Genomic DNA, 14030 nt, shown 5'->3' with positions numbered 1-14030 from the left:
TGTTTATAAATGTTATTCAACGCTATTAAAGACAAAAGCTGACATTGGTACTGTGTATTTTTCTTTAGTTAAACTGTCGATGTTCAGGTCAGTTTGAGTTCACATTAGAAATAAGACAACTTAAAAAAAAGGAAAAAATGTAAATAAATAAGTCCTTTAAAAAAGAAAACTAGCATTTGGAGTGGCAGAAGTTGGACATTTTAACTTTTAATTTTATACATTATTTTCAACCGTTTATCCAATACTTTTAAATTTTTACCATTTTCATTTATTTATCCACTAGTTTTCCAATTTCACAAGTTTCAACCAATTTAAGCATTACTTTTAGCTTTTTCACGGCTCTTAGTTGTTTATCCAATACTTTATTTTTACCATTTTCAGTCATTAATCCAGTACTTTAAACAATATTCACCATTTTCAACCATTTTTCCATTACTTTGACATTTTTCTCAATTTTCGGACATTTATCCATTACTTTTGGATTTTCACCACTTCAACAGTTTATACTTTATTTTAAGATTTTTTTGGCTTTTTTTGTTGTTGTTGTTTGCAATTTTTAACCACTTCTAGCTTTTTTGACAATTAATAGCCACTAACCACTACCATTTTAAATCATTTAATTCATTACTTCCAGTTTTTTTTCCCATAATTTCAGCCTTTTATCCATTAATTTGAGCTTTTCCACTTGTTTTCATCATTAATGGATTACTTTTAGCCTCACTGTTATTTTTTGCCAGTTACCAATTTATCTATTTTACTTATTTCAGTCAGTTATCCATTACTTTTCATTTTTCACAATTTTCAGCCATGTTATTAATTAATATCAACCTTTTCACCCTTTTCAGCCATTTATCAACAACTTTCAGCTTTTTCACTATTTTAAATAATTTGTTTTATTACTTTTAAAGTTTTACTATTTTCAACCATTACGCTATTGTTTTTCTATTTCAGCATTTTATCGGTTACTTTTTCACTTATTATAACCAATTTACAAATAACCTTTAATTTTTTCACCATTGTCAGATATCTGTCCATCGCTTTTTAAATTTCCACAGTGTAAGCCAAGTGTACATGTCTCTTCTTTTTTTCTTTTCATGCACTCTCAATTTCAGCATGAAGTGTTTAAATGTTACAGCTGACTCAATGTGTGGATATATATTTTTCAATTAAATCATTATTTATTTTCTCTTTTTGTTATATTAATTGAGCTACTCAACAATCTTTACAAGTATCACCTGGCAACTGCAAAAGTACTCTTGGTTGGAAATCAATGTGGTATGCTACTACAACTGACAACTTAAAGTAAAAGGACCGAACATGAAAACACGAACGTCAATGACTCCTTTTTCTGTCCATCGGCGACCTTGGCATTGGCGATGTTTGCAGCATCACAGAAGCAAAGTGCTCAGTGTCATTATACCGGTTTCATTTTTTCTTACTTGTGTTCTTTTTCATAGGTCTCACAATAAGAGTGTGAAGAATTTAAACACGTTTATCTCATCGATTAAATATGCATTTTTTTTTTTGACTGAAAGATTGATTTCATTTCATGAATAATGGACCAAACCACAAAAATCAAACAACATATTGTAATTTTCCTGCAATAGTTGGTAGAAATATGACTGATTTAGAGGAAAACCTTCAAAAGACTTAATTTAGATCAAAGGCTGAAACTGCACGTTGACTTTTTTATGCCTGTGATGTACACATCTGGGAGATTATAGATCAGTGAAACCCAACCTGTGGCCTGCGGGCCAAATGTGGCCCCTGACAGGGTTCTGGGTGGCCCCCCAAACATTTTTTAATTCATGATAAAAAAATACAAAAATATAATAATATGTCCTAAAATCCTATAAACATCCTGAAATCCAAGAAATGTCCTACAGCTTCTAAAAGTTCATAAATCCTATGAACATCTTAAGTAATGTCCTCAAATCCTTGAAATGTCTTTGAATTCTAAAAACAACCTAAAAGCCAAGAAACATCTTAAAATCCTGGAAATGTCCTAAAATTGTAAAAATGTGGTAAAATTCTTAAAACATCCAAAGTCTTAGAAATTCCCTAAAGTCCTATAAATGTCCTTAAATCCCTGAAACATCCTAAAGCTCTAACAAACTCCTAAAATCCTAGAAAAGTCCTAAAATCAGAAATGTCCTAAAATCCCAGAAATATCCTAAGATCCACATACAAAATCCTAAATGTCCTTAAATCTCAGAAATGTCCTAAAATCTTAAACGTTATCAAATCCTAGAAACATCCTGAAATCCTATAAATGTCCTAAAAACACTACAAAAGTCCATAAATCCGAGAAACGTTTTAAGATCCTTGAAAGTTTCTAAAATCCTAGAAATGTCCTGAAATCTTTGAAATGTCCTACAATCCGCAAAACATCCTAAAATCCAAGCAAATTCCTCAAATCCTAGAAACCTCCTGAAATCCCAGAAATGTCCTAAAATTCTAAAAATGTCTTTAAATTCTAGAAACGTCCTAAAATCCAAAACAATGCACTTTTTCCTAAAAAAAAGTCCTAGTCTATAGTCCTATAAACGTCCTACAATCATAGCAAATTCCAAAAATCCTAAATGACCTCAAATCCTAGAAACATCCTGAAATCACAGAAATGTCCTCAAATTCTAAAAATGTCCTTAACTCCTAGAGACATCCCCGGGGAAGTGATGTTAATCCTATAGGGGTAAAGCATTCAGGCCTCTGATGAATAAATAAACCAAAATTCGACATTTCAAGTCCAAACGTCCACGTAGGAAATAGGATTTTTCCTCCTATAATATTTTCATAAACTCAAAATTTAGCGGTATTGTAAATCAAACACCAAAATGTGTTAAGAAAAAAAAAAAAAAGCACCCGGACGACCTGAAATGACGGTTAATCTCACCGATGAGCTAATTTCTGCCTCCAGAGCAGCTTGGCCTCCTTGAACTGTTTTTTTTTTCCAGAAAACGACATCATTTCCTGGTATCTAATACGTACTTCAGAGATCCACATGAACCGTATTTGCAGCGCGGCCACCGAAACACGATGTACCACCACTCACTCGCACCCCCCCACCCACCGCGCAAACACTAAACTCATCACATTCAACCCTGCCAAACCTCTCGAAAGAAACACAAGAGAGGCACAAAGGATCATAATCAAAAGTCCATCACAGATCAAGCGAGGACATATTCATCAAACCGCCGCAAAGCCGAGCTGGGAGTCAATCAAGCGGCATTATTGTAACTTTGAATAACGTCAAAAGAAAACCAGAAGGCTGAACTCGACCCGCTGCTCGATGCTGCTGAATCCTCCCTTTATCGTCTGATAACCAGCGAGGAAAACACTGGCGTGGATTAACCTTGACTGGGAGGCTGTTTGTCAGAACTTACCTCTTGTGCACAAACTGACTCAGTTCAGCCGTGAATGGCCGGGTCAGCCCTGCTGACTAGTTCACAAAGAGCCTTTCTGCTGCGTGCACCCTCAGAGTAAAACCCATTCATTCAGTCATGCATCCTTCCAGCAGATTTTTGTCTGCCTCTAAAACAGCCTGGACACGTGATAATGGGCGAGAGAAGAAGAGAAGACAAAGGCCCCGGATAGAAGATGGAGAAGGTCATTGGTGTTAGTGCATAGACCGAAGAGAAAAAACAGTCAAAAGAAGATCTGATGAGGATTAAGGACACCAAACTCCAAAAGTTCCCACTGAAAAGGGTTCAAATCGCATGATTGAGTCAAACTGAATGACGAAGACGGTTATTGTCTCTGTTATTGTCTGTAATGGGCGGTAATGGTATATTTCAGATGACCATTTTGGTAATGTTGCTTGTTTTAGTACTTCATTTTTTGGGGATACTGTCCCTGTCAATAGTGTTGTTTTTTCATCCCTTTTTTCTGTCTTTTTTAATTTTACTGTATTTTATTTATTTTTCATAATAATAATAATAATAATAGTAAAACAGGCGTGGACATGGAAATACACTGGGTATATTTTACACTACCATTGTGGTAATTTTGTCTGTTTTAATCCCCAAATAATTACATATTTATACTGATTTCCTCCCTTTCCAGGCAGCCACTGGTTTCTTAATCTTTTCTTTTCTTTTTTTTTGACTTTTACTTTTACTTTTTGGGGTGCAGCCATTGTCAATAAACATGGGAAGAAAGCAATAAGCAATGAAAGAAAGATGACCCAAAAGTCTGCGCAAAATTAGTAAAAAAAACAAAAAAAAACATAATATTTTGTTAAAAAAAATAAACATGGAAATTCCCTGAAAAAAAAAGAGTTTAAAAATGAGAAAAATTCTGTAACATAACTTTAAAAATGTAAATATAGTTAAAATAAATATAGTTTTTCCTACACATTTTCCTTTGCTTTTAGAATAAATCTACTTATTTCTTGCAATTTGTGGAGGATTCATTACAAAGCTGCTCATTGTCTTTTCCCCAAATTTTCTGAAATAAATCTCAGAGTGTTCAAAGGTGTAAATACTTGTGAAAGGTTTTGGAAAGTCGCTCTAGAAAAGTGACGTTTCCAGGTTTCAAAGGGTTAAATCTGTTCCTCAGAAACATCCATTACCATCTGTACGTTCTTTAAAATCCTCACATCAGGACCAGTGCTACTCATAATACAGATTTGTTGAGATCAGATCACATTTTGTACAGTCTTCGATGCTGAAAGTGCTCTGAATTGTTGTATTTTGGGGGTTTTGAGGCTGCACTGGCTGCTGTCAGAGACAAACTGGTGTTGAACCAGTTTGGGCTTCAAAGAGCTCTGCTGCACTCTGGTGGCCGCTACAGGTAACATTTGGGAAGCGAAGGATCTGAAAACTGAATTTCCCAAACTGCATTTGGGGATTTTGGACATCATTCTTTGTACTTAACCCTTTGAAACCTCAGGATTTTTCCTTAAAAAATATGGGGACAAGACAATGATCAGCTTAGGAAGAAATGAACCAAAGAATTGCCAAAAATAAAGTGAAAAAAAAAAATAAGATAAATACGTAAATATCAGAAAACAAAGAGGTAGAAATTGATGTAAAAGGTGCTTAAAAAATAACAATGCTGTAAAAAATCTTTTAAATATATATTTATGCTAATTAAAAACATAGTTTTAAGGGACAAGGGACTCTAGCTTTTAAAAAAAATAATTGTCAATATCCATTTTTTTCTTGCAATTAGAAACGAAAAACAAACAATGGCATTGTATATAGCTAAAATGAAAAAAAAAATTAAAAAAAACACCTGAAAATTAGGAAACAAAAGTTTTTTTTAAAAAAAACAACAACAAACAAACAATAAAAAACACCTAAATAAAGGAGTATTGAAAACAACAGAAATTCAGTAAAACAATTTAAATATATAATTTGGAAAATTATATATTTAAACCCGACCTCAGCCCCGGATAAGTTGAAGGAAATTGATGGATAATTCTGATAATAATAATTATAGTTTTTCTGATTTTTTTTCACTAGCTTTTAAGAAAATTAAAAAAAATAAAACATTTACAGCATTTCTTGCCAAGTTGCACATTACCCCTTTTCACCATGTTTTCAAAAGAAAACAAAACAGCTCAGATTTTGAAGGTTTCAATAAATGAAACGGCATCTGAACGTAGAACATGAAAAGTGCTGTCGATCCAGGTTTTAAAGGGTTAAAGGTAAACTATGCAGGAATTTCGCATTACATTTGTAGTAGGCGACTGCTTTTACGTTTGTGGGATTATTGCATCGAAAGCTGCAGACTGTTTTTTTACGTCGCCGGGTGTGCAGACGGTATCACCGGGTAAACTGAAATGTGCTTTAGAAATAAATTTGTCTCGACTTTTTGCACCGCACACAGAAGTTTGTCCCAAAGCTTGCTGCCGTATTTCTATCCTTCAGCTTTGAGGGTGAGGTCTAAGACGGAGTGGGAGTGAGTTGGGAACAGTTGGGGAGTGGTTTAGAAAAAGGATGACTGACTAAAATTAACGCGTCTCAATGACGATGAAGAAAGTGATGGTTCATCGGCGTTTTTGGATCCTGTTTGGTGGCGTTTAACTTTGCATGCATGAATTTTATCGCTTTCACAGAGAAAAATGAAAAAGGGTGAAATGCAGATTTGTTGACAGATGGTGGATTAGTCATCTTTCTGATGTCCAGGACTCTTCCTGATCGCAGATGTGATGCAGTTTTTTCCCCCAGACGGACGGCGTTTTTACCTGCGACTGGCTCCTCCTCCTCCGACTCTCTTTCCGTGCGCTCGGAGAGACTGAAGTCAGAGGACGTCTCATTGTCGTACAGGCTCTCGCCCTGTCCCGAGCCGCTCTCCTCCTCCCCGCCCAGAGACCAGGGCGTCGCCGAGGTCACCGCAGGAATGATCGGCGTCGATGCGCCTCCAACCTCCGAGGCCATGGCGCTGCCGCTCTCGCTTTCAAAATAGAACGCCGAGGAGCGTTCGTCCAAATCGTCGGGGGACTGGCCGGATTCGGAGGTCGCAGACGGGGGGTTTGTGGTTGAATAAGGGGACGCGCTCTCTCCAGAGGCCGAGGTTTGAACCCTGTCCCACTCCTGATCTACGCCCTCCTGGGAGTCGGGGAACAGGGCCGAGCCGGAGGCGCTGCTGCTCGCGTCTAACACATTTCCTTCTGGGGTGGGAGTGAAGGGGGAGGCTGTGGGTGAGGGAGGGAGGGCAGAGGATTGTAGGGTGGAGATCTCGTCTGAAGCCGAGAACCAGAGATCCGTGACTGCAGACGCCGTGGCTGCAACAGAAACGGGGAGGTCACTATGGGGAAGGCGGGAGAGAGAGGAGGACGATGAGGGAGAGAGCAGAGGCTGGTCAAAGGACAGACCATCGGAGCCCGCCACCGACAGAGAGCGCAGAACATCGTCTACACCAGAGGACGAAAGGAAGCCGACGCTAGAGTAAAGCTCTAAGCTAGCAGAGTCCCAGGCTGAGGACGGCAGGGGGACATGAGGAGAGGCATGCAACCAGGACGAGGACGGCTCCAGAGAGCAGCCGCACATCGGGTCCACGTCGCTAGCTAGCGGAAACCCCTCGCCGCTGACCTCGGGAAGAAAAGACTCGACTGTACTCCCCGTGGCATATCTTGCGTCCTCAAACCCAACCGAGAAAGACCGGGACAGACCCGGAGTCGTGCCAGATAGGGCAAAGTCACTAGAGAGGAGGACTGAAGGCTGCAGCGTCGGGCTGAGAGACAGAGAGACTGACGGATCCCAGGAGGATTCGGAAGAAGACTCGGAGACGGCGGCGCCAGACGGATCCGGCACCGTTTGGAGAGGAGGCGTATCACTAAACACCGAAGGGTCACCAGAGGAGCCAAACACCAAATCACTATCATCGAACCCAACACCTGGGGAGACGGGGACAGTCTCCCAACCAGACAGGGGGTGTGAAGGGTGAGGGAGGTGAGGCGGGGTGGAGGCAGGGAGCGAAGGAGAAGCTGGGTCTTTGCTAGAGAGCGGAGCGGCATGCTGGGAGTCCGGCGCAGAGGCAGACAACAGGGGCCAAGACGAGGAGGAAGGGTCATGCAGGCAGGCGGAGGGGTCCGCAGTGTCACACAGAGGGGGGGAGGAGGAGGAGGAGGGGAGGACAGAGGGGCGCTCACCGTTGGACAGCGGCTGTGTGGTCTGCAAGAGAACGCCACTCAACCGGACAGATGGCGTGGTGGACGAAAAATGAGGCATGCTGGGACTTGCGGGCCTACGTGGCTTCACGGCTTCACTTGAGGAGGAAGGTTGGGTGGTCGAAGGTTGGATCTCTTCTCCGGCAGACGCACCTCCATCTGCCGTGGTGGTGTCTTCGTTTAAGGGACGTCCTAAACCTCGGTCGACCTCGGCTTGGATGAAGGACGATGATGTCGTGCTGCTCACGTCGCTGGTCCGAGACCGCAGCGATGTCGTGGTGGAGCTGACTGAAGAAATAGCACTTTTTGTCTTTGTGCTGGTGAATGAAGGCGTTGTGGTTCCAAAGCCACCTTTTTCGTACAAGTCTTTTGGAGTGACTCCTCGAGGAGCACCACCTGTCTTTGCGCTGGAGTACACAGGAGTAGAGGACGTGGAAATGAAGGCGTCCTTGGCGGTTGTTGTGGCGTAAACGGGAGCGTTGCCGCTGAAGTCAGCGTCTCCTTTGGTTTTTGTTGACTCAGTGACCTCCGGTGGACGTGTGGAAGTACCGCGCCGTGCTGTCTCGTCAGAATGACTCCGGACTGGACCATACTGGGTGGATCTGACTGGGGGAACTGGATCTGTGGAGGTCTTTCTCCAACCGGATTCAGTTGTTGTGGTTCTGATGTCAGGTAGAGGCAAAAGAGGTGATGCAGGAGTCGTGGTTCTCGGGGAGTTCGTAGGTATCCAGGCCTGATCGTAATCCTCCGTTTGGACCGGTTCATTCCAGGACGGATCAGGATCATAGTTGCCCTGTAGGTGAGAAAGAGGTTAAGTCTTTGGAAAAAGAGCATTTCTTTCAAAACCATTGGAAGAAGGCAATAAGCAACTTATGAAAAAAATTACCCCAAAATAAGAAAGAAATTAGTTTAAAAAAAAAAAAGAAATTGAGAAATTATACGAAAATTTGAAAATCAACAAAGTAAAAAATGAACCAAAAAAAAAAAAAAAATTCTGTAAAATATTTGTAATATACAAATATGATAATTATAAAAAAAATAGTTTTTGGACATTCTTCCTTAGATTTTTTTTTTTTTTCAAAATTAATAATTTCCTGCAATTTGCAAAAGAGTTTTTTGTCATTACTCATTTTCTTTTTTTTTTTTTACCATGTCTTCAAAAGAAAACAAACCAATTTACCCATGGTTTGAATGCTCAAGTATATATAATACATGTAATAACACATGATAATTAGCAGTGTTAGTTCTAACTGACATGCACAAATATTTTGTTTTTTGCCCTTATTCTGAAAAAGACCAAATTCATAAGCTATTTACTTGCCATAAAGTGTCATTTATTACACCAACATGGGATTTTTTTGGACTTATTGGACCGTGCAAACGCAGCCTCTCTGTTTCATTCCTTCATCGATCTTCGGAAAAAGGTTGGAGCTGCAATAGTTTGTTCATTTCTAAAAACCTGTTGATATCATGCATGTCAATCTGAGTATGCACGGCTGCATGTAAACGGGAATATTAGTGGAATATTCATTTTCATTAGTCTTGTGAAGAGTTTAGTAGCAATAGTGCCTTTTTTCAAAAAAAATATGGTAAGTATTTTGTGCATGCACACGTATGGAGAAACATGAAAGTTTTCCTCACCTCCTCGTCAAATTCATCTGAATCTGGATCCATTTCTGGAAAAAAAAGGCACAGGTTGCATCATTAGTTACACAAAATGAGTCAAAAAAATAACTAAAATAACTGTTGTGGAAAATGTCATAGAAAACACAATTTAACTCTTCACACTTTAAATTTCTCTGTTGTATTTATTTATGTTGGCGTTACTCTCCTGAGGCTGAAAATGTGCAGAAACCAAAAAGCAGAAACGTGTGAAAAAGGAAAAAACAATTTGAAAGCCAGAGTGAGGAGAACATCGCAGAGACGGAAAAGGAAAACACCTTGGGACGAAGATACATTTTAACCCTAAAAAAAACTGTCAAACTGACATCTGAAGGTGAAGGTGATCGTGTGAATGTGTGAAATGACAGTGAGACAAAGGAAAAGAGGGAAAGCAGCACGTCGGCTCCATGATACACAAAACGGTGACAAACATGCAAAACATTTCATGCATGAATTCCCCCAAAGACACAAGCAGACACAGCAAACCTCCAACAAAAAGCATTTGCAAATTATCATTTTTTTCTGTTTCATCCTCCTCGTAAAAACCAGACGAGCCAAAAAAAAAAAAGGAATTTGATTTCTCCGCTACTTTCCTCTGATTCTCTCTAAACTTTTTCAGACTCCACCCGTCTGTCACCTAAAGAGGGATAAAACAAACTCGCAAAAAAGAGTTATTTGCAAATGCCACAGATGTCGCACACAGCACACAGCGGGCGTGTCGGGGTCGGGGAGCGAGGGGGAGGTGGAGGTGTGGCTCTTACCTGTCTGAGGGTAAGTCACACATCATGGACACCAGATCAAACTGGTTTGTGAAGCATGAGGTGAGGTTTTACAAGTTTAATGAACTGGGTTTGAGGGAGATGACTCTGGGTTTTTTGGTGCAAGAGGATGTAACAAATGACTAAAAGCCAACTTTGATTTATTGATGGAAAGCTCTTATTGAGGCGAATTCAGTGAATAAAATCAAAATGACAGAAAAACACTTGATTTGATTAGTTGATCGACAGAAATTTAAATGATTTGTTTCAGTCAATTATATATATATATATATATATATATATATATATATATATATATATATATATATAAATACAATTTCAACATGTTACAGCTTCAAATAATTGTAAAATTTGTAAGCTCTTCTTTGATTTATAAAAATTATGCCAGTAATACTTTTTAAATTAAATGCTTTGACAAGAACTGGACATTTGTAATTATTTTTAACATCGTGGATCAAAATAAATATTTGATAAATTAATTGTAAATAAAAAAAAAAATCCTGTCTTCAGTTTTTCACTTTAAAACATAAAAGGATCAGTTTTAAAATCTAACAGCTATTTATGGTCAAAGGAGAGTCATGCCTTTTTTCCAAAATTATGCAGCGGGGATAAAGAAAAAATATCTGTAGCTTCTAGGAGGGTCAAATAAGTAAATAATAAAGAACAGTAAAAATAAAGAACGGTCCCCAACTGCATCAGAAACCTAAAGCAATATAAGAGACATATATAATTATTATTATTACTATTATTATTATTATTAATATTATTATTATTATTATTATTATTATTATTATTATTATTATTATTATTATTAGTGCAAAAGGCTGCAGGTAATGAATTTTGTGTTGTATAAATAAAACTGGCTTTGTTGGATTTTCCATATTAATCATTTCATTGATAAAATGTCCAAAAATAGTAACAAGAACCCTCTTTAAACCGCTTATTTTGTCTAGTTGTTATATGAATAACAAGCATGTTCTATTAAAATTTGTATTCATTGATCAAAAATATTATAGATTTAATTTTCTGTTGATCAACTAATTGTTTAATCAGCAAACTTAAAATTAAAATAACTTTTGTAGCACGAAGCTCACAAAAAAAAGCTACAATCATGCAATCTTGAACATATAATTTTATAGAATATGTGAAAACAGTGAGATGGGACTGTCACGTTAGATTAGCCAAAATAAATTCAGTCACGTAGACGGACTGGATGTTGCAGAATATGAGCCGTTCATGCAAGCTGACACTGAAATAGGATGCATGTCAGTAGACATATTAGTTTATTTAATGTAAAGTTCAGTTAAAATACAAAGTTACACAAAGTGCTGCTGCACACATGCAAACATTTCTTACTGTGAGAGGCGGGAGGAGCGAACGCCACACAATGAAAAACAAAACAAAGATGGCGACTTTGGAAATGACCTCCAAACCAAGCATCTTAGAAAATATATAGAGAAAGCACATTTGAAGAGTACACGAAAACAGAAACAGTTAAACACGTAGAAAAAAGACAAACAGCACTGCATGTGTGTGTGTGTGTGCGCGCGCGCGCACGATTAAAACACTAAATATAAACCGCTGAGTGACGGCAGGGAGGGTGAAGAGTGAGATAAAGAGGAAGAAAAGAAAAAATATATCAAATGTTTCATTCAGGGTTCAGAGGGAGGATGAGTCAGAGGATGGAAATGTTTCTATCAACAAGTAGAAGTGAATTTTACTGCACCACGAACACGAACCTACATCATATTATTTTTGATATTAGCCAGATTAGCAACTTTCTGTGCTTCCAGTCTTTGTGTTACAGATTTTCATGTAAAAACTTTCCTTTTTTTTCTTTTTTTACAGCATTATTGTTGTTTATGGAAGCCCATCTGCAACAGAAAAAAAATAGAATATATATGTATATAAATATATATATACATATATGTTAGTCTAAGTACAAGCCCACTGTATTTTTTGTATGCCAACATTAAGAAAATAAAAATAAAAATAAAAATAAAAATAAAAATAAAAATAAAAATAAAAATAAAAAATAAAAGTAAAGGTAAAAATAAAAATAAAGTAGATGCTCTGCAACGCTTGTCACGTTGCTGGCGTTTGTAGCATAGCATAAATTGTGGCAAAGAATTAATTAATACGGTGGCCCCCAGCATAAAAAAATATATAAATAAATAAAATAAATGTAATTAAATATAAGTTTTGGTGGACACAGCACATTCAGAGTGACATGTCTGAAAATACTTATAAAATTTACAGGATAAATAATGACAAAATTATGACTTAACAAGATACCAAGTAAATAATTAACCATTTCAAGTAAATTATTAGATTATAAATTAAAATTATGAGATCGCAAATCCAATATTTTCACTTTCTAAGTCTATTGTAAAAACATCCAAAAACTTATTAGATAGTAATCCCTGAAATAATGAGGCAAAATGTTGACAAAGTTCAGAAATACTTTTATAAAATAGTTAATATATACTTACAATAAAATTTTGAGATGTCAAATAAACAAATATTACACAGTAAGCCTGCCAAAATTCAGACTACTAATTTTGACTTAAAAAGTTAGAATTCTGTCTCACAAATTTGAATTCGTCTCTCATAAGTTTGATTTAGTGTCTCATAATTGTGAATTTGTATCTCATAAATTGTACTTTAAAAAGTCAGTCTTTACACATCATAAATCTTAGTCTTTTTTTTTTTGGCGTGACAAAGATCCAATTATATAAATATCTTCTTCTGTTTTTTTTCAATTTCATTTTTTTCTTGTCAGGAATGGGCTTCCATAGATGTTTTCTTCGTCTACTCTGTCACTTTTAAAGTCTTCCAGCTGCTTTTAAGAAACATGACAGCTAGTTTTCCATATTTGAACCTTTTTTTTTAAATGTAAAAAATAAAAAATTGCAGCGTTTTTACAAATATCTGTACAGTTCATTTGCCAAAGTCTACGCTCGGTCTTGGTCACGGTCGCTCTTACCGGGGTCGTCGATGGGCATGGCGACCGGCAGCTGGTCACTCACACGTCCGTACAGACCGTTGGTGCAGACCGCCACCACCTGGACCATGTAGCTGGTGTTGGCTAGCAGGTCATCGAGTATCGCCCCCTGGTGGAGGAAGAAAAAAAATGACAACAACTTCGCAGAAACATGATGGCGATTACGCCATGATTCAACATTTTACAAATGCTTTTTACAGTTTAGTCTTCTGTCAGGTTCTACTTTTGACATGCATTTAGATTTTCAGTGAGCAGCTTCAGGACAGCTGCCGGTTCTCTAGCTTTGGATCGAGAAATTGCATCACAAACTTTGAAGAAATTAATGCTATCAGCTTTTGGACAGTCCCTCTCACCACATCCTGGTCTCCGTCAGTCAGGTACACAGAGGGGGCGGCGTTTTCTGCATTGGCCAGTCGGTAGCTGACGGAGTATTTCTCGATGCTGGCGTCGTACACCGCCCGCGGCCGCTCCCACGTCACCAGCAGGCTGCTCAGGTTGTACGGCACCGCCTGGATGTTCTCCGGCTCCGAGCTGCACACTGACGGGTGGAGGAGGCAACAACAGATTAAAAAATCACATTTCCATTCTGGACCTTCAACTTTCACTGCCAATGAGCAGCTGCTGACCGGTGCAGAAGTTTTACCCAAAAACCCAACAATAATATTAATGTTCCTGTTTTTCTTTTGTGTGTTTAATTTATACTATAGGATGTTTAAGTTGCTTTTTATTTTAAACTTTATTATTCATATTTTCATTAATATTTCATGCAAACTCAAGAAAGCCTGGCAGTAATTAATGGACATGCAAGTGCTTAATTATAATTATAATAATACTCCTACTACTAAAATTATTATTATTATCAATATTATTGCTGTTGCTGTCTGAGTGAAAGTAGATTGATGATTAATCCAAGGTGTAATAAGCTTTAAAAAGTAATAATAATAATAATACTAATACTAATAATAATAAT

At 37.7% G+C, this 14030-nt stretch overlaps 1 protein-coding gene across 4 annotated transcripts in view; it reads right to left on the bottom strand.

The window, feature by feature from the left end:
• Nucleotides 1-14030, bottom strand: part of ptprz1a (protein tyrosine phosphatase receptor type Z1a) — a 120728-nt gene that overhangs the window by 45899 nt on the left and 60799 nt on the right. For 2 of the 4 annotated variants that reach the window (XM_088079634.1, XM_088079635.1), the window contains exons 9-12: nucleotides 13414-13598; nucleotides 13043-13169; nucleotides 9257-9291; nucleotides 6191-8408 (exon numbers count right to left, since the gene is read on the bottom strand). In XM_088079634.1, coding sequence (XP_087935760.1) covers nucleotides 6191-8408; nucleotides 9257-9291; nucleotides 13043-13169; nucleotides 13414-13598 — 2565 coding nt within the window. The remainder of the gene's footprint in view (nucleotides 1-6190; nucleotides 8409-9256; nucleotides 9292-13042; nucleotides 13170-13413; nucleotides 13599-14030) is intronic. The other 2 variants (XM_088079636.1, XM_088079637.1) reach the window with 2 other exon arrangements.

Source organism: Plectropomus leopardus, chromosome 7 (genome assembly GCF_026936395.1).
Source record: "Plectropomus leopardus strain MGB_pleo_1.0 chromosome 7, ASM2693639v1, whole genome shotgun sequence".
Classification (NCBI taxonomy): domain Eukaryota; kingdom Metazoa; phylum Chordata; class Actinopteri; order Perciformes; family Serranidae; genus Plectropomus; species Plectropomus leopardus.
Note: the sequence above shows the minus strand (reverse complement) of the source record. Positions and strands in the feature narration are given on the sequence as shown.